Source organism: Diplotaxodon limnothrissa, linkage group LG19 (genome assembly GCF_057381915.1).
Source record: "Diplotaxodon limnothrissa isolate DT_005_m linkage group LG19, D_limnothrissa_male_GT1.1, whole genome shotgun sequence".
In the NCBI taxonomy this organism is placed as follows: Eukaryota; Metazoa; Chordata; class Actinopteri; order Cichliformes; family Cichlidae; genus Diplotaxodon; species Diplotaxodon limnothrissa.
The window spans coordinates 10539255-10559020 of record NC_140614.1 but is presented as its reverse complement, the minus strand read 5'-3'; the positions used below and the strand labels follow the sequence as shown (position 1 = coordinate 10559020).

At 47.8% G+C, this 19766-nt stretch overlaps 2 protein-coding genes across 6 annotated transcripts; both read left to right on the top strand.

The window, feature by feature from the left end:
• Window positions 1-527: 527 nt before the first annotated feature.
• On the top strand, window positions 528-5269 carry lgals3b (lectin, galactoside binding soluble 3b). 4 transcript variants are annotated; one of them, XM_085342832.1, is made up of 7 exons: window positions 528-577; window positions 1729-1750; window positions 3308-3434; window positions 3854-4032; window positions 4108-4196; window positions 4725-4893; window positions 4980-5269. In XM_085342832.1, the coding sequence occupies exons 2-7, from the start codon at window positions 1745-1747 to the stop codon at window positions 5136-5138; spliced, it is 729 nt and encodes a 242-aa protein (XP_085198958.1). In that variant the 5' UTR covers window positions 528-577; window positions 1729-1744; the 3' UTR covers window positions 5139-5269. The 4 variants fall into 4 exon arrangements, with proteins under 4 accessions (XP_085198958.1, XP_085198957.1, XP_085198959.1 ...); XM_085342831.1 differs by having other exon boundaries at window positions 542-587; XM_085342833.1 differs by lacking the exon at window positions 528-577 and adding an exon at window positions 961-1360.
• Window positions 5270-9377: 4108 nt separating this feature from the next.
• fbxo34 (F-box protein 34) lies at window positions 9378-19699 on the top strand. 2 transcript variants are annotated; one of them, XM_085343271.1, is made up of 3 exons: window positions 9378-9602; window positions 12323-12524; window positions 16246-19699. In XM_085343271.1, the coding sequence occupies exon 3, from the start codon at window positions 16253-16255 to the stop codon at window positions 18152-18154; it is 1902 nt and encodes a 633-aa protein (XP_085199397.1). In that variant the 5' UTR covers window positions 9378-9602; window positions 12323-12524; window positions 16246-16252; the 3' UTR covers window positions 18155-19699. The 2 variants fall into 2 exon arrangements, with proteins under 2 accessions (XP_085199397.1, XP_085199398.1); XM_085343272.1 differs by lacking the exon at window positions 12323-12524.
• The last annotated feature ends 67 nt before the right edge of the window (window positions 19700-19766 follow it).

Sequence of the window (19766 nt, the reverse complement as noted above, 5' to 3'; positions counted from 1 at the left end):
CAGTATCATGTTCGACTCTCTGGTCCACCAAGTGGAAAAAAACAAACAGCCATGACACGAGGTGGGCGGGAACTTCCAGGAATCAGGGTTGGGAAGCTCACCTGATCCTGGGAAAGAGCGAAGGAATGTTATTACCGCCACATGGAAAGTTTCTGCGTGTGCAGTAACCATGTGACACGCTGCAGTTTCTTCTTATTTGTTTCTGCTTTTATCCTTTTGTAACATCTCTAACGTCCCCTTTGTGCTGCTGTAACAGGTGAATATTGTCCAAAACAATCGTGTTCTGTGTAGTGAGGGTGTGGTCTGATTGGCTCTTCAGGTTTCCTGGTAACATAAAAACAGACCAATCAAACCTGCAAAGAACATCATCAATAACTATGTGCTAAATCCGGCTGTCAGCAAACAACAGCAGGGTTCAAAATAAAAACACACCCAGCTGTGTGTGTGTGTGTGTGTGTGTGTGTGTGTGTGTGCGCGCGGTGTGGGTGTGGGTGTGGTCTGCATACAGGAGCAGGGCGAGGCTCAGGACTTAAAGCGCGTCTCCTGTTTCAGAGTCTGTGTGATCAGCAGCGCTCAGGTGAACTCAGGTAGGTCTTCTTCCCGTCCTCGTGCTCTCTGCCTGCAGGTTGGACTCGGTCCGGCGTCTCTTCCTCTGATGCTTGAATCAAAGCACGCAGACAAACAGGAAGCTGCCGAGACCCCCGATTCGGTTCGTTGTTCAGAAGAAGAGGAAGTTGCTGAACTGTGAGGTTTCGTGTCTGTTACTCAGGGAGCTTTGACTGTGAGTGCTTTCATTCAAACTTTATTTACACCGAGCAGCGCACAGAGGAACAGACGCCTCTTTGACTCGAGCTCAGGAGCAGCAGAGAGGTCTGCTGACAGCCATGTGATCCTGGGCGGCGTCTGCTCCTGCTGCAGGCGCCATGTTTGTTTGTTTAGCATGAGAACGTTGCTCCACCCCCCAGCAGCAGGAAACCACAGGAACATCTGGAAAACATTCAGAGGGCACTTCTGCACAGTCTGATTTTGCGGTTTCACACCTCGCTGACAGAGTCCTGCAGGGATCTGCGTCTCCTGCTGGAATCGAACCAGCAACCTTTTGATACCAAGTGACAGCATAGACTAATACATCGATACCAACACACAGAAAGCATTTAACTTCCAGATGACTTCAGAGAACGTAAACTGGGTGATGTGGTTCTGTTCCCAGTTTGAGACCAGGAGGAGACAAGATCATGTGACATGCTGCTCTGCTAGCTGTGGTGCCCCCTTGTGACTAACGCAGCAGCTGCTTTTCACTGATTTCTGATCATGTCGTATTTCTGCATTCAGAAATTCAGCATTCAGAAGCCACTCTGAGGTCAGCTGGCTATGTTTAAACAAGTTTAAATGTGAAGGTTTGTTAGTTTGTCTGTTTCTGGGATCCATGTAAACGACACGAACACGGTTCAAAGGTCGAGTTCAGGGACTCCAAACGAGCTGCAGCTGAGCCTTAAAGGGCCGAATCCCCAAAAACCAAAACCTGAGTGTAGCGCCTGCTGTGAGCGCGAGCAGAGAGGAGAGAGGAGAGGATGGTGATGAGGGCGGCGTTTTTTTGCAGTTTGTGTATCACTTTCAGCTTTTTGTCATGTTGTTTGCGCTCCGTGTCACGACTCGCACCACCACACCCTCAGACCTCATTTTCTTCTTCTTCTGGTTTTAATGCTTCTTCCTGTCTGTGTGTTTCAGGTTGCAGAAGAGCAGAATGGACGTGAGTCACTTTCTTCTCTTTCATCTTCTCTCACAAACTTTCACCTGGATGTTTCCTGATGTGCAGCTTTCAGGTTTTATCGATGCTTCGGTTACATTAGGTGGAACGTGCAGCACGGTCCTGTTAATGTGGTCACGAGGCAGCAGCTGATTATCTAAACGAAAAACTCAAACTTGTGTGTGTGTGTCCGTGCGTGTTCCTGTCTAGCTATCTTTGTGAGGACCGATACATGCATACTACTATACTTGTGAGAACCAACAGGCACTTGTGACACACACAACCCGGTCCTCACAAGTTTGAAGTGTTTTTGAGGCTCAAAATGTGGTTTTAGTGTCAGGGTTACAATTAGGTTAGGGTACGGGTCAGGGTCAGGCATTCATCTTTAATGGTTAGGGTGGGGGCTCTGGAAAGCATTATGTCAATGAAGGTCCTCACTAAGATAGCTGAATGGGGTTGTGTGTGTGTGTGTGTGTGTGTGTGTGTGTGTGTGTGTGTGTGTGTGTGTGTGTGTGTGCGTGTGTGTGTGTGAGAACAGGGCGTTATTATTCCTTCTTTAGAGCCAGTTCATACAGAACATTCCAGAAGAGTCTGTCACTGAACACACCCTCAGTGTGAACCGTGGTGCGTTCAGTTGCACTCGGTACTTCAGACGGCCACTTCTGGCCTGAAGGTCAGACAGCGTCTCTTAAACGTGTCCCTCTGGCGTTGCGGGCGCTGCTGCGGTGAGGTGAAGCTGGACCATTGACGTGGGGTCGTAGCAAAGCTTTGGCAGCGTCTCAGCTCGTGTTTCAGACACATTGTCTCTGTGGCGGACTGAAGAGTAGTCACTGTTTCATATGTTTTACAAACTTTTATTGTGAAGTGTTGACTCTTCCTGTTCATAACCTCTGCAGCCCTCGGTGGAATTCATCCTCGACTTCTTCTCCCAGTGATCCCAGAGCAGTTTGACAAAGTCCAGCATTTTCCAGCACAGGCTTCTTCCTGTTAAAATGCAGTTCTTCCTTCCCGGTATCACCTGGCACCTGCTCATAGTGTGGTTGTTGAAGTTATTTCCTACTGTTTTCGGGTCTTTACTGTTTAAAGCACTGGGAGGAGACTGTTGGCAGAGACAGACTCCTCAGATCTTAATCCCATCCAGAATCTGTGGTCAGTCGGCTAAGACCTGTGAGGCAGGATTTGGCTCAGAATCTGCAGAAGTGATGAAGAAGAAGGCTGAAGAGTACAAATCCTGACTCTGTGGACATTTAGACTAAAAGTTTTTGAAACTGAAATGATTTCCCTCTCACAGAAACAGGTGAAACAATAACGGCATGAAATGAAAAACACCCCATTAATAACACTTTCGTGACCTCAGTCCTTGTCTGACGGTGCACTGCTATGAATTATGGGATGGAATGACCTCCTTTCCTCTCATAGAGGATGCTCCAATGTCCCCTCTGCTAAAGGAGGCAATGAAGGAAGCACCTTAGCCCTGCGTGTTTCAGGGACTGTGCTCAGTCAGAAACCGTCCCGAGGACAAAACGAGCTCAGGGTTTCTTTGCTTCTGGGTGTCTGCAGCTCTCAGACGCTCTTGATGGTGGCACCACCCAGTCAGCAGCAGGAGGAGGTCTCTGGCCCGGTGGTGGAAACAACCAAGCAGGAGGAGGTCTCTGGCCCGGACAGCCCAATGCACCCGCGTGGCCAGGTAAGAGGTTTGAAAATCTGACGGTGAGTTTCACACCTTTCACTCTGCACATGGTTGAAATGACAATGAAGCCACCTGACTTGACTTGATCAACCCAAGCACAAGCCCAACCCTCCGCTGTAGAGAAATGAGACTTTTACTGACCTCTGACAGTCACGTCTCTGAAGGGACTTCAGTCTTCACGAGGCCTCATTAATAGCAGCCTCTTTACATCCACCAGGTCACCTTCTACCTGTCTAAGGTTAGGGTGGGGTGTCACCTGTCAAACAGTCTCCTACAGTTATTTTGCCATTGCCGTTCGCAGCTTCCATCTGGGGTTATGTGTGGACGTTAGCCTGTGGTGCCCAGGTGGATGTTCGCAGGTTAAATAAACAGGTGAATGTTTGTGGAAATGACTTTTGCCTCCACTGAAACCTCAGGTCAGCCCAACCAGCCCACCTGGCCCGGAGGTTCCACTGCTCCAGCCTGGCCTGGAGGTCAGCCTGCTAACCCTACCTGGCCCCAAGGCCCCAGCCAGCCCAGCGGACCTTGGGGTCCAGGTCCAGGCCCTTCACCCGGACCTGGACCCACTCCTCCTGTTGCACCCCAGCAGAATCTGGTGAGCCAAACAGAGACGGAAACAGAGGACAGGCAGAAGGACAGATGTAGTAAACAGCTGTTTTCTTCTTGACAGACGGTTCCCTTCAATATGCCTCTGCCTCAAGGAGTGTACGACAAGCTGCTGATCACCATCGCTGGAACTATCAAACCCAATGCTGACAAGTCAGTACGAATGCTGTGATGTCACATAGTGACGAGAGAGCAGAGGTCAGACTAACGAAGCGAGCGGGCGGGTGTAGAGCAGAGTAAACAGGAAGCACAGAGCGATAAACTGACAGTGGTTAAATCCAGTCATTACTGAGTAACAGTAATGAAAGCAGGGCAGTAGAAGAAGACAGTGAGCTGTTACCCGTAGTAACGCACTCATGTCACCTCATTGGACAAACTTTAGGTATAATCACACAAAACCTTCATGTTTGCTGTGAACACATGATTAAAAAACAACGAGAGATGTGAGGACAGCTGGTGTCTCGTTCACCTTAACAAGGATGAGCGAGGTCAGGCATCAGCTACACTTTCATTTGTTTGCATTCGTTTGCTTGTTTCAGTGAAGCAAAATCAGACTTGCTTCGCTTAACGCCGCATTAACATTGGCCAAAAAGAGAAACGATTGATCCAGATAATCAGATCCTGATGGAGGAGAAGCTCTAATAGAGTCAGTAATTCACTGAGGTCTCTGTGATTCATCAGGATCACGGTGGACCTGGCCACAGCTCGTGACATCGCCTTCCACTTCAACCCTCGCTTCAACGAGGGCGGCAAGAAGGTGATTATCAGAAACAGCTGCATCGGTGAAAAGTGGGGCAAAGAGGAGAGGGAGCTGCAGCACTTCCCGTTTGTGCCGGGGCAGAATTTTGAGGTCAGACAGCTTAAAAAAAAATCCTCAGTTTGATTTCTGTGAGGCGGAGATGACACCAACAACAGTCTCTCATGTTTCTCTTCCAGATCAAGATCCTGTGCACCAACACGGAGTTAAAGGTAGCTGTCAACAACTCTCACATGCTGGACTTCAAGCATCGTATCACCAACCTGAGAGACATCAAGAGACTCAACATCTACTACGACCTCACGCTGTCCAGGGTCAACTTGGAGATGTTGCCCTGAGACAGGCTGCTGACCCAGCAGAGATCAGTCAGGAGGAAATTATCAGTGAATGTTTGAAGGTGATCATCAGCAGATGCTTTGATTCTTCCACATGTTTCTGTTCAGGTGTCTAATGAATAAAGACTTCATATTCTGGGTTTTGTGCTTATTTCTGTGTCCTGCCTGGATGCCTGAAAATGATGAGCCTAGTTAAACCACGACAAACTCTTCAAACAGGAGTTTTAAAACAGCTGGGGTCATCTGCAGAGGAGTGAGTGAGCGTTACCAGAGACCGTCTTATGGCCTCTGACAGCAGAGATGTCAGTGCAGCATTTAATGCAGCTTCAAACAGAGACTCCAACACAGCGTTGGTGTTACAGGAAGCACTGGAGTGGCTGAATCTTCCAGTTTATAGGGACGAGGATCAGGGCCACTGGAAAAAAAAAAAGTGTGGACGTATTTTTTTCAAAATCAGAATTCTGAGAAAAAAGTCTGACACTTTTTTGTTTCCTCCTCTTGCTTAAGTTTGTTCACGTAAACAAGGAATGTTTTTTTACACATAACAGCTATTCACGAAGCTCCACGGGGTTATGTTCTGGGAACAACACTTTTAGAAAACACTGCATATTTTTCATTGCTGTGCGGATGATACCCAGTTTTATTTATCACCTGACAGAAACGTTCAGCCTGCAGTTCCTCTAATGTCCAGCAGGGGCTCCAGCGGCAGTGTTGGGAAGGTTACTTTTAAAATGTATTCCATTACAAAATACAGAATACATGCCCCAAAATGTATTCTGTAACGTATTCCGTTACGTTACTCAATGACAGTAACGTATTCTGAATACTTTGGATTACTTAATATATTATCATGCTTTTTACAACAACGTGAATGTACTATTGCTGTGTGATTTATTACTATTACTGAAGGTCCGCGACTCCGAACTGTAGTAAAGGGACCTCTGACTAATACGGCGGGGTCCCTGTCGGCTCGTAGCCGAAAAATAGCTCTACTTTGTTGTGTGGGTCAACTTTTCTTGCGAGAGACAAAGAGAGGCGTTGAAAGACTGCTCCAACGGAACTTATTGTTTTCGGAGGAAAACACGAACACGGTGTACAGTCGAGTCTTAATAGCTTACTTACAACTGGGCTCGTCAGGCACTCTTCTTGGCTGCAGTGGTTATTATTATATTTACATGCTTCCAGCTCCCGTTTTTGCTCGATGACAACTCGTACCTTTCCACTCCCCTTTTTCTCCCTCCTCGCGCTCACAGACACATAACGTGTATGGCAGTCCATTCTCCCTGCAGCACGGACTACACTGCCCATGATGCTACATTCTTTAGAGCTATGCTTGTAGCATTCTGCCTGTTAGCTTAGCACAACAACAACGAAATGCGCTCTCTCACCCAGGAAACACACAGTCGCAGAGAGAGAGTGAGCGTCACCCTGTAACCATGGCAACCGTAACGCTGCCGCCTGGAACAAAAGAACGTAGCTGTCAAACAAAACCCAAACAGTCCTGACCCGCGACAAAATGAAACAGGAAAGTACCGCAGTGTAATCCATTTATTTCAACAAAGTAACTGTATTCTGAATACCACCTGTTTAAACGGTAACTGTAAGGGAATACAGTTACTCATATTTTGTATTTTAAATACGTAACGGCGGTACATGTATTCCGTTACTCCCCAACACTGTCCAGCGGTGAGTCGTCCCTTCAGATTCCCATGTTAAAATAAACATGTTTACAGCCTAATGTAAGAAACTGGTCCAGAGACGTTTCCCCTTCATAACAACTACAGAGAGGAAGAATGGCATCGTGGCTTCAGAGCCTGGCAGCTTAGTGACAAGCAAAGGTTTTGGATTCACATTTAAATAAATTCATTTTTCTTCCATCCATTTACTTCAGCTTATCCAATTCAGGGGGCCTGGAGCCCATCCTCGACCCCATAAGGTGAGAAGCGGGGTTCGCCGTGGGTATTCACATTCACACCTACCAGCAGCAGAGATGGGCCGCGTTACTGCAATCTGTAATCTGATTACTTTTTTCGAGTAACGAGTAAAGTAAGGGATTACTATTGCAAAAACGGTAATTAGATTACCGTTACTTTCCCGTAGGAACGCTGCGTTACTGCGTTACTAAAACTGTGATTTTTTTTGCGAGAATGTCTCAAGACAGTGACGTAAGCGAGTGCGCCGTTAGTGACAACAGCTGTGTGCAGATCAACAGTGGATCATATATCGATTGTGGGAGAGAGTATGAGCGTGCAGCGTTTAAAGCGTGGAAGTACTGACCTTACTTTGAGTTTGATTCCATAAAAAGTGACAAAAACGTTAGCGTCCATCGTGTGTGGGAAGAAAACTTCTTTTTACAGCGAAAAACCCCCTAAACTTCCAAGCAGGCACCGAGTGCGCTACGACGTAATGGGAAACTCACAGAAAAACTCGCGGATTCTTCAACTGACCGCGGCACACCTGCATCAGGGCAAACCTCCGCCTACAGCAGTCCTGCTTTACAGATGAAAATAGAGCAACAGGACCGCTGAGTCTTTGACTTTATTTATGTTCTGCTGTGTTTTACTTGCATCTATTTGAAAGAGTGAGTGTAAACATAAAAAATATTTTATTTTATGTGCTGGAATGTGCAGAAAATAGGTTTAAATGTTAAACTAATTTATTCAACTCAGAGAATGTTGCATATAATTAAATTTTTGCTTGATGCATAAAGTTAAAAGATTAAAACTGATAAAACAAGTTAAAAAAAGAGACTTTTCCATTTGATTACATTTTGTATGATGGATTATGTAGAAAAAGTAGAACTGGGCTGAAAGATCTATCGCTTTATCACCTCTTCAGGTTGTAAATCGTGTTTTTAAAAAGTAACTAAGTAATTAATTACTTTAGAAAATAAGTAATCAGTAAAGTAACTGGATTACTTTTTTGGGGAAGTAATCAGTAATTAGTTACTGATTACTTCTTTCAAGTAACTTGACAAACACTGACCAGCAGTGTGGAACTGACTGTTGGAGGTAGCCGGAGAGAAGCCGTGCAGACACGTGGGAAAACATGCAAACAAAGAAAGAAATCTATGACGGACTGTCAGAGCTACATTCAGGAACAAATGTGTCCCTAGTTCTCCTACATACACTTGAAAAAATATAGAATTACTTTAAAGTTAGCGTGTCAGCACAGCCAGTAACTCTGAGGAAGAGTTTACCTGAGTCATTCACAGAGGTGGCAAAAGTACAGACTCTCTTTACTTCTAATACATAAAGATTTTTTTAAATGTTTTTATGGATGATGCACTGATTGGAAACCGCTTTTAATAATAATAAGGGATTGCATTTATATAGCGCTTTCGGGGCCCTCAAAGCAGGCGGTAGGTGAAGTGTCTTGTCCAAGGACACAACCAGCGAGACTGTCCGAGTCATGGCTCGAACCGGCAACCTTCAGGTTACAAGACGAACTGCAATGACAATAAAGACATTCTGATTAAAAATACTCCAGTAAAAGTTGAAGTACTGAAGCAACTTTTTCACTGAAGTAAAAGTGAAAAAGTACTGCTCTGAAGTATACTCAGCATAGGAAAGTAACAAGTAGCTCCTTGAAGGACAAGTCTACAGTTACAAAGGAAACTGAACCTCGTGCTGTATGAAACAAAATTAGTACATGAAAATGCAAATATTAATCCAATGTAATTCTGTATGAACTCAGTTTGAATCTGTTATGTAGGAACCCGCACTGACAGAGAATTAAAAAATAACGAGTTTCTGTTGTCAAGATTACACAGTGTGACTTCCCTCCACACCTAAACAGACTGTGCACAGTGGACTGTGGAGTCAGTGGGTGGGGAACCCGAAGATCAGTGTAATGATTCCGTGTGGGGAAAACAATCAAACTAACGATCATTTCTACTGAGAGCTGCAGAGGATTGTGTTGGTGTGCAGGCTGTGATCAGCTGACCTGCTGTCTCTGTGGATGTACACCTTTAGTCTTTTGGGTTATTTCGGGTGAACTCCGTGGCTTTTCAGTCTCAACACGTAAAGTGTAAAGTCCGTTCTTGTGAGGTGCTTAGCACAGACCTGGAACCCTGCTCGGATTCAAACCCGGGACCTTCTTGCCTTCGTGCCGTTGAGCCATCATCGTCCATACTGATGAAGCGTGTCGGCCCTCTGGGTGTCGCTAAAACCGAACCTACATGTTGTTGATGCTCAGGCTAGGACTGCTACGTCATTACGCACAGCCGCAGGTTGACGTGCGCGTGCTCGATCGGGAGCTTTACTATGTAGTTAGGTGAGGAGCGCGCACCTCCGTGCTGCGTTTAAGCGTTAAACAGTTTAAAAGTGGGTCCACGCACCGGCGAAGCGAAGGCACCGACAGCAGCTGGGCTACGGACAGTCAGGACACCCCGGACCGGAGGACTGCACCGTCTGCGGTCGCTGCCAGCGGAGCTCCCCAGTGGACGGACTCAGCTTCCTCCTTCAGGTCAGTGCGACCCGCGGCCTCTCCTCTCCGAGAGTCCGCGGCTCGGGGCCGCTGCTGGGTGTCGGTGTGGGGGTGGAAACGATCCGATCTCCACCCGCAGCGTCTCCTCAAACTTCCTCCGTGTCCTCTGGAGTATCGACGTGCCGCTCCGTCCTCCTCTGCTCCCCGCTAGTTAGCTGCAGACGCTAGCTAGTTAGCCAGGTGTTTAATGAGAGCGAGCGGCTGCAGCTAGTAGCATGCTAACTAGCGCTGCGGCAGCGAAGTTTGTTTTCGTGTAGCTCGGTTGTTTGTTTGTAAACAGCGCACTTGTGCAGGACACTTTGTTTACCGAGTGTGGCTGCGGGTGTGGCGGAGCTCCAAGCCGCTCCCAGCTGGGTTACCGATTAATGTTCGCCGTTAGCAGGGCGGAGGCCCAGGAGGGTGGGAAGTTTACAGGCTGTTAGCTGCTAGCTGTTAGCCTCGGAGTGCAGACTCAGCAGCTGGCGGTCGGTTTGGCCCGAGTCTGCCCCGGTCTGATCTGAGACTGAGCTCCCACAGGGTCTAATGTCCTCATGATGATTATAAAATCACTTTAGAAACACACATTCCTCTAAACTCTGTCACACCCTGAGATGAGTCGGAGCCCACAAACACTCTGTGTGTGTGTGTGTGGACGTTATCAGCTGGTGTCTCTGTCTTCAGCCCGTGGAGATCACAGCATGTGAGTGAACAGTTTTTGTGATACTCGCTCCTCTTCAGGATCCTCGGGGTCTTCACAGGACTTTGAGCCTCTGCTGGAGAAGCCATCAGGACCTTGTTCCTCAGCAGCTCCCTCCTCTGCTTGTGTTAAACCTGACCACTCATATAACCTGTTAATGTGGTGCTTTCTTGGCTGTAAATGGACTTTAGTCTCAGGGGTTTCCTGGTTAAGTAAATAGAAGAATCAGTGGCCTGAAACACAGACCTCTGTCATTTGTACAGAATGTTTTAGGCTCCTGATCAGTGACTCAGCACTAAAGATGCTAATGATTAATCACTGATCTAAAGAAGCTTTTAATTTGAAGGCTCAGGACACTGCAGAGTTACAGATCTGCAGTGTGACACAATTTATTTGGATTCTAATCAACTTTTTGTGGAGATGTCATACAGATTATTATCATGAATGTTACAAATGTAAATGAGGTCACGTGCTTGAGTGCTCCTGCTCACCCTGAAGGGAACAGGCGTCGGACAGGCTGGGACACAGTTAGAACGCCACTCGGTGGACGGCAGCATGTCTTAGAGATGAAACCATAGGCAGATGTTGGTGTTTGTTTATCTTTACCTTCGCCCGTGTCAGATCAGACCTGACGGCCTCAGGCTGCTGGATCAGTGTTCCATCAGGGGAAGGTGGAATATAAAAACTTCAGTATCATCGTAAAATCCCCAAACAATCAATAATCTCCTGTTAACACAGTAAATAATGAGGCCTGCAGTGCTCCAGCATAAGCTCGCTGTCTGTTCTTTAATCAGAGTCAGCATCTGGCTCATTAGCATTAACAAAGCTTTGAAATGATCCCTGTTTAGACTGACTCGGCTTGTGTATTGATCCTGATCAGGATGTCTCTGACTGGTTCACGTCAAACAAAAGAGAAGGAAGCTGCAGATCCAGCAGCAGGAGGTGGTTTCAGGAGAGGGAGGAGGGAAATGCCTCCACTCCATCCCCCGCTCGGGCTCCTCGGTGTGTGTGTGGTTAATCAATCAGCTGATCGGTAATCATTTCTTATCATAATCTTTGACGCTTGAAGGAACAGAGTCAAGAAAGAAAAAGAACAAAGTGTACTTTATTAATCCCCGTGGGGAAATTCCTCTCTGCATTTAGCCCATTCACTCAGTGAAGCAGTGGGCAGCCATTGGGCGCCCGGGGAGCAGTGTGTAGAGATGGTACCTCGCTCAGGGATGCCTCAGGGTAGCTCTTCAGGGGAATCAAACCCCCCACCTTCCGATCATGTGCCCCCCACTCTACCTACTGAGCTATCCCTGCCGTCCTTTTTTTACGTGTTGAGCAGAAAGGGGTGAAAACGTGAGGCTACAGGACACCTGCAGTCCTGTCACACCTGTGCAGGTGAGCAGGTCCATGTCATTCAGGTTTCTCCTGAACTCTTCCTGTTGTGGGAGCAGGAAGCACCTGCAGATCGTCTCAGCTGGGAGACGTGGCGGGAATTAATCAGCTATGAAGCTGTGAGGAGAAACGGCTGGTCACTAAACTGTCAGCTTTTATTTTGAAATATTTACAGTTTCCTGCTTCAACAGCACGAACGCACACCAGTGCGCACTCTTGTGTTTGTGCGCCTGTGTGTGTACTGAACACACTGTGACCGGCTCCTTATATAGACAGAGAGGACAGAGCTGGCAGCTGATTGGCTGTCAGGTATCATGAGCTGGTGTCTCACTATAGACGCAAGCTGCAGGTTTGTCTGATGAACGGTGAGCTTTTCCTGCAGGCTGTGAGCTCGCTGCTGCTCCGCGTGTCGTAAACTGACTTCTGGCCCTGCTGGTTCACTCCCAGTCCTCCCAGTCTGAGTCTGCATGTCTGATCCAGCTGTTGTAGAACATGTTTTCATTTCATTTTGAAGATATTGATGATTATGAAGCTGCTTACGGTGTGAGGATTATACACCTGGGCCGTGACCTCAGGTGTGTGTGTGTGTGTGTGTGTGTGTGTCACTGATGTGTTGGTGTGTGCTTGTTTTTTCCTGCAGGGTGTGTGTGTGTGTGCGGTCACATCCTGACTCCTTTGGAGACCTTGGCGCAGGAGAAACAGCGCCTGGTTTAGCTTCCTGTGTGGGAGGAGTCAAGGCGAACGTCTGAGAAATGTGAAGCTGAAGGATCAGCGGAGCTGTCACTCAAACCAGTACCACGCCCCCCAGCACCACCACCGGCCAATCAGCACACAGAGTGGAGGTAAACACAGTTAGCATTGTGTAAAAGTGACGCAGAGAAACACATGAATACAACTCCCAAGATGCTGTGCGACAGATCAGAGTTCCGGGTTCTGATTCTGGATCAGTTTGTTCACATCACCACCTCGGCAGCCATCTTGAAACACCACTGGGCGGCTGTTTTGAATCTAAAGAGCTGACCAGGACATGAATACCTCAGAAACGCTGCTGATGACACAGCTGTGCCTCATCCCTCGCTGCATGCGTGTGACCTCTGACCTCCGTGTGCTCCCAGTGTGTTTTATACCTGGCTCTGATTGGCCGCCCTGCTGCGGTTTGTGTAATCCTAATTGTTCTCAGGCGCAGTGCCGACGGCCTGGAAACCAAACTCCTCTCGCTCAGAAACCTTAGCTCGTCTCGCTGTGGATCCGCATCTGATTGGATGAGAGCCGACTTCACTGCTACTGTGTTCAAACGGGCTTTTTGTTTCTGAGCACGGTTGTGTAACTGTGATGTGTTCGTACAAACACACCTTTTTCACGGGTTACATCATCACTGAGGTCATCCTGCAAACCCAGAGCTCTGAGTGCGTCCTGCCTCTGTAAGCTTCACAAGGTTGTATAAGCTCTGTGCACGCGGGACACTTCACACGGAGCTGTCTGCACGGCCCGGCTGGTATTTGCAGGGTTTATCCAAGCCAACTTTATTCATAATGGGCTTTAAAACAGCTTTTATCTGCTGGGAAAGCTGTTCTTACGGCGATGCTGCTGCTGCTGCAGTATTAAAATCCTGCTTTAAATTCATGAATGCGGGCGTTGTCTCGTCACCTGTGCGGGTTCAGTTCAGAGATGAGTCCAGCTGAGGGGTTCAGACATGTCCTACTGGGAGGACGCGTTGGACACATAATGTCTCTCAGCTGGCCTGGGAACACCTCGGTGTTCCCTCAGCTGAGCCCGAGGAAGACTATGTTCTCCCAGAAAGAACCTGACACGGCCGTCGGGGAGCAGGAAGGTCCTCCTTCACTCACAGCTGTAAACCTGATGGCGCTCCTTTAATCTGTCTAGTCTCACCAAGGTTATTATCGTTAACGAAAACTAGAAGTGAAAAAACATTTTCGTTAACGGAAATAAAAACAAAAAAAGGAAAACTAACTAAAATGAACTGAATTTATAGCAAAAATGTGTTTAGTTTTCATTGATGTGTGCGTGTCCTACAATAGTCAAGGGTGAAAATGAAGTTTAGTTTCCAGTGTTTCTGTGTTGCTGCTCCGTCCACGTGCAGAATCGTGTCAGGAAAAGTCAGGAGAAAGCGCCAGAGTCCAATTTGGGATTACTTTGAGTATGACTGTGTTTTGGATAAAGCAAGTGTCTTGTAGTGGAAAGAGACAAATTATGAGGGACATTTCTAAAGGGAAAAAATCCCACAAACCTTAAAGTGCACTTGAAAAGCTCACACAAGAAGGCTAACCTAGCTTACCTTGAGAAGGTAAGGGAGCACACTCAACCCTCATCCCCAGAAAACAGAAGCTAACCCCAGGCAAGGCAGCGTGATGCATCCCGAGACAACAGGACGGGGATATCTACATAACTATGTGAGTCAATTGCCTTCAAAAAGTTTATCAATTCACTTGAACCAAAATTACGAACACGCGGTGGTGCAAGAGTTAATAGTCTCATTGGGGCCAAGATATACATTTTATAGTTGCCTGGTATCAATGGTTGTTCATCTGCCTTTATGTATGTATTTATTTATTTATTTATTTATTTATTTATTTAAAGAACCCATAGGTGGGAATGTGAGTTGTCTGTCTCTGCGTGTTAGCCCTGCGACAGACAGGCGACCTGTGCAGGGTGCAGGGTATGGTAGCTGGAATAGCAACATACCCAAGGATAAGCAGAAGAGAATGACTGATATGATGAAACTGCGATTTTGTTACACTTAATTATTGCAAACAACTAAAACTATAACTGAAACTAATCAAAACTAAACTGAAATTAAGGATTTTCAAAAAATAAAAACTAAACTAAACTAGCAAACAATTGGTAAAAACTAATTAAAACTGATATAAAATTGAAAATCTGAAGTCAAAACTAAATCAAAATAAAAACTAATTAAAATTGCAAAACTATTAAAACCCTGTGTCTCACCCTGAACGGCTGAGACGCAGGCGTGACAGGGAACTCTGCCGGTCATGTGACTGTTGGCCAGGTGACATGGCTTCACTGAAAACAAGTAATGATCAGCGCCGGGTGAGATTGACTTTATTTATCCCGAATGTTCAATAAACACAAAAAATGAAATGAACAGAATAAAATCACTGAAAAAGAAAAAAATCCTCATTAAATTAACTTTAAAATTTAATTAATTAATTTTTAATTTCTTTTTGATATTTGGGCTCATTGGGACCCGATAAATGTAAAAACAAAGAATTACAAGGTTTGGGTTTTTTTTGTTTTTTTTAACCTGATTTTTGTTTCTAAGAAAAATCAGAGGCACATATGAGGATATTCGTTTAAAATGTTGATAGAACAGTGGCAGTATAATGTCCTTGTAAGTGGATATCAGGCCCTTGTAGAGCAAAATTGAGTATTTTAGTCTAAATAACCCAAAATGTGATGTCCACATATGTGGACGCAGGTCCTAGGAGGTTAAAAAAAAAGTCCCTGTGAAGTAAAATGACTCATTAAACACATTCAGACAAAATTAGAGTCAAAGTTTCTCACTCTGTCTGTGTCTGAGCGCACAGATCGTTTTGTCCTCTCCAATCAATAACCGATCATTAACATAATCAGTGTCCTGAACACGTCACACACATGCGAGTCCATGCGACTGATAGCCGAGAGCATGAAGCTGTCGTGGTTTCCTCCACATCTGTGCGGGCGTGTCTGCGGGCTCGGGCCCAGCCGAGCGCTGAGGTAATGCTGCTGCACCGAGCCTTCGTCATGATGGCATCCACCACCCAAAACGTTAAAAACATGCGTTTCTGCACATGCTCGGTACATGTGGTCAAGAAACATGAGGAGGGCAAGTGAAGAACGAAGAACAAACAAATCCAAATTATCCGGTTTAAACCTGGAGTTCCTGTGACGCCCACAGTGAGGCAGTGTGCACATCAAAGGGAGCTGAACATGTGTGTTTTTGGTCTCTGCAACTGACTCCCCCCCCCCCCCCCCCCCCCCCTTTCATATCAGCTGTCCCCCACCACCAAACATAAGCAACAAGCTTTTCTTATTCGCTTGAAGGAGGAGAGTTACAGCAGCCCCCGGTGGACGCGAGAGGAGCTGCAGTCTGTCAGGGCGCTGACCATAAACACACATGAGTTTGTTCATTACTGAGGCAAAAAGGTGCCGCCTTCACCTGAGTAACAGGAAGTCCATGGGCCTCCTCCACATCCCAGTTTTACGAGCAGAGGTAAAGTGTTCCAGTAAAACCAGTGTGGCCCTCCCTCGGACTAATAAGGCGTTCTTCATGAGGAGGAGAGGAAGCCTGACCTCAGATCAGCTCTGACGTGATCTCGTGTTGAAATGTTTACACCACGATCGGGTGATGAAATATCTCAGAATCACCTCGGAGAGAGTCTGACCTGCTCTGATCTGAGACGCACCCACAGGAAACACCTCTATCTGACTTTTATTTTGAAAATCTGAATGCCAAACATGTCGATAATTTCCTGGGGTCTTTTATTTTGATAAGTCAATATCTCGGTTGGATTTTAATCATGTGACCTCTCTGTCTCCCCACAGGACCATCATGCACCTGAAGTCTTACCCGAAGCTCGTGCGTTCAGAGCTGCGTCTCGATGCGTCCGGCGTTCAGACGGGGACGCAGCGGAGCAGTCTGTTTGTGAGCCAGCAGGGGGGGCTGCTCAGGACGTACACTGGTAACCATGGCAGCAGCAGCCGCTTCCCATTCAGTGTAATCTCCGCCAACACGCTGCGATGCCCAGCAAACGCCATCACAAGCAGCATGACGTCGCTCTGCCTCAAGACGCAGTCCGGCACCACCCTGCAGCACTTCCCACTGCTGCCGCCAGGCTGCGAGAACAACACGCCCAAACTGTTCCAGACTGCTGCTGAGGATGCCGACACGCCGCTGGATGTCTGGACCGTCATCAAACCCGGACACGTCCGCGAGAAGATCGCCATCTTTGTTTCAGAGAGGGGACGAGAAGATAGTGCCGGAGGTGGCGAGTGTGCTGCGAACAGCAGGGACAGGGCGCCGGCACCATGCACCAACTACAGCGTTGGGACGGGGCTGTCACGAGCCGTGAAGGCAAAGGGCAGCTGGGATGAAAACTGTACCGCCAAACGGCGCCGCCGGTCCGGAAACACCCAAAACCTTCAGCAAGACCAGAGTGCTTGTGACCTCAGACCTGCTCCGCAGCGCCCGAACTCCGGTCAGCAGTGTGGTGGCGAACTGGGGACAGCAGAGGAGGCGGACCTGAAAGTGTCAGTGGTAGACATGGTGGCGTTTCTGGAGCAGAGAGTAAGTGAGCAGCAGCTGGACTCCAAACCTGTGCTCGCTCTCCAGAGGAGCTGCACCACTATCATGCTCTCCAGAGCCCCGCCCACCAAGCTCAGGGACGGCTCGGAGCACAGGGGGGAGGAGCCAGAAAGCATCAGAGTGTCAGATATGGTGGCGAGACTAGAGTCTAAATGTCTTAGGCGGCGGGCAGAGGGCAACCTGTCACGTAGCAACAGCCTGCGGAGGACAGCGGGGCGTGTGCTGCTCGCCGCTGCCACAGGTCACAGCTCCACCCCCAGCCAGCCTGCGTCACCATCATCACCTGCAGCTCAGTGTCTGAGCAGGGAACCAGTCGGCTGTCTTCCGGCCTCAGCTTTGACCACGCCCCTTTCAGGTGAGCTGGTCAAGTCGGAGGAGGCTGCAGGTGTGGAGAGGGAGCGCACTGTAACAGAGACTCACCTTAAGGCCCCGCCCTCTGAGGAGGAGGAGCCTGTGCCTGGCTTATTGTTTTTGTCTCCAACACCTGAGAAATGCGAAGACTCCACCCCCTCCCCCACACACTCGGCACACCACCCCCCATGCCACAGAGCCACCTATGTGCTTCAACCTTTTAAGCCCTCCCCCTGCAGTACTGACAGCCAATCAGAGAAGACTAGGAGGAGAGGAACTGAGGATGCTGGCGTAGTTAGCAACCCTGCCTCGGCGCCTCTGGTGTGGCGTGCGTCGGCGTCGCAGGACTTCCTTGAGAAGCGTCAGCGGCTGCAGCAGCTGCTGGAGCCGCAGCCGTACCTGACAGCGCTGCCGCACCACCTGCTCGTCAAGATCTTCCTACTGCTGCCGACGCAGAGCCTTGCCGCGCTCAAGTGCGCCTGCAGTTACTTCAAGTTCATCATCGAGAACTACGGCGTGCGGCCCGCTGACTCGCTGTGGGTGTCAGACCCCCGTTACCGTGACGATCCCTGCAAGCAGTGCAAGAAGCGTTACGGGCGCGGTGATGTGTCGCTGTGCCGCTGGCACCACAAGCCGTACTGCCAGGCGTTGCCGTATGGCCCAGGGTACTGGATGTGCTGCCATGGCGCCCGCAGGGACACGCCTGGCTGCAATGTGGGTCTCCATGACAACCGCTGGGTCCCGGCGTTCCACAGCATTAATGTGCCCATCTACCGCAGGAGTAACCATGACGACTGATTGTGAGTGTGTGCCGGGCAGAGGCTGTTTGTGCTCTTTGTGTGTGATGTCAGCAGCGTCCAATCAGAACGCTTTCACGCAGGATACCACGCCCACAAATCAAAAAGCCATGGAACTTTAAGCTGGATGATGTTTAGGTTAAAGATCGGTGCTCCGGCAGACGTAGTGACTGATTCTGATTATTGATTGCTGATCGATTAGATGTTTGAGCATCTCCCTGCGTCTGACGGAGCGCTGGCCTTGCGGCGCCGCCTGCTGCTCACCCCTCCCCCCCACAGCCTCCATGCTCTGATCTGCAGATCGATATCACTCACTGATCAGTGATCAGGTTTGGAGGAGGAGTCTCAGCCAGGACTCTTCCTCACTGGCTGGTTCCTGATCATCGTATTGATGAGGCTGAGTTATCGATAATATTTATTCAAATTCAGCCTTTATTCATTTATTTTTACAAACAGGAGCCGTACCTCCAAAATAATGCAAAATAATAACAAAAACAATTTGCATCTCAGAGGGATTGATTGGTCAAAAGGCCTGAAATCCTGAACTTTATTGATCACGATCACCAACAGAAAAAAAACGTCCTAACCGTGGGTTTCCTTCAACTTTTAATTTGAAAACAGAAGCTAAGTAGACTGCTTCATGTTTTTGCAGAGATAATTAGATTTTTTTTTTTTTTTTTTTTTACACAGGAAGGGGTGGGTCTAACTGGTTAGCAACAGCTGAACTTTCAAAATAAGGGCACACAGAGTTATCTGATTGCAGCATCAAAGCGATGAAAAGTAAAAATATGACTCAGCAGCTGTCCGTCTGAGCAGCGTCTGGTGGGAGCAGAGCAGGTGGTCATCACGCGTCTCGCCCCCTTGTCCCGTTTCCTGTCGTCAGAAACTTATAAATATATATTTCTTAAAACAGATGAAACTTTATTAGTCGGACGTCTGTAACCATGACGGAAATCCACCCGACACCTCCACGTCTGCACCAATCAGGATGGCTAAACTTTTCCTCCACCTCCCTCCCTCAGGGGCGGAGCCTAAAACAGCTGCATGGTCAATGTTCCCTCTGAGGTCATGCGCCAGTTTTTAAAGAAACTTTGTTTTATCACAGTAGAAGAAGTTTATTGATCATCATTATGTCTGATTGATTGGCCCAGCTGATCAATCAGCTGTTCAGGAATAATTGTGGGCGGGTCCTTGTTTTGACTTGTTTAAAATAAAATTTGGCTTCCTGAACTTTCTGCAGGTTTATCTGACCCTCTTACTGATCGATCAGCTGATTGGCTTATTGATTAAGCTTCATCTTTTTGATTCTGAGATGCAGAGGTTCCTGATGATCACCTGACTGATGGAGGCTGAGAGATGGGTGAGTGGGTGGAGCTTCAGGGGTCGACGACCTCTCTGTGCACCTTGTTTGTTTACATTTGAGTGTTTGTTTCCTGTGCGATCAGCTGATTGATAATCATTGATGAATCGAGGCCTTGAGCGTGGAGTCGGTGATTGAGAGTTTTAGAGTGTGTCGTTTGTCTGCTCCGTTTTTCTGTGCTTTAATAAAGAGCTTTTTTCATTGTTTCCTGTCTGTGTCGGTCCTTCCTTCGTTAACTTCTCGACCTCCGCAG

Coding starts and splice junctions, on each gene's coding strand:
- fbxo34 (XM_085343272.1), top strand. CDS start 16,253: ATGCACCTGAAGTCTTACCCGAAGCTCGTGCGTTCAGAGCTGCGTCTC.
- lgals3b (XM_085342832.1), top strand. Junction 3,435..3,853: donor CAATGCACCCGCGTGGCCAG/GTAAGAGGTTTG, acceptor CTGAAACCTCAG/GTCAGCCCAACCAGCCCACC. Junction 4,894..4,979: donor TGCCGGGGCAGAATTTTGAG/GTCAGACAGCTT, acceptor TTTCTCTTCCAG/ATCAAGATCCTGTGCACCAA.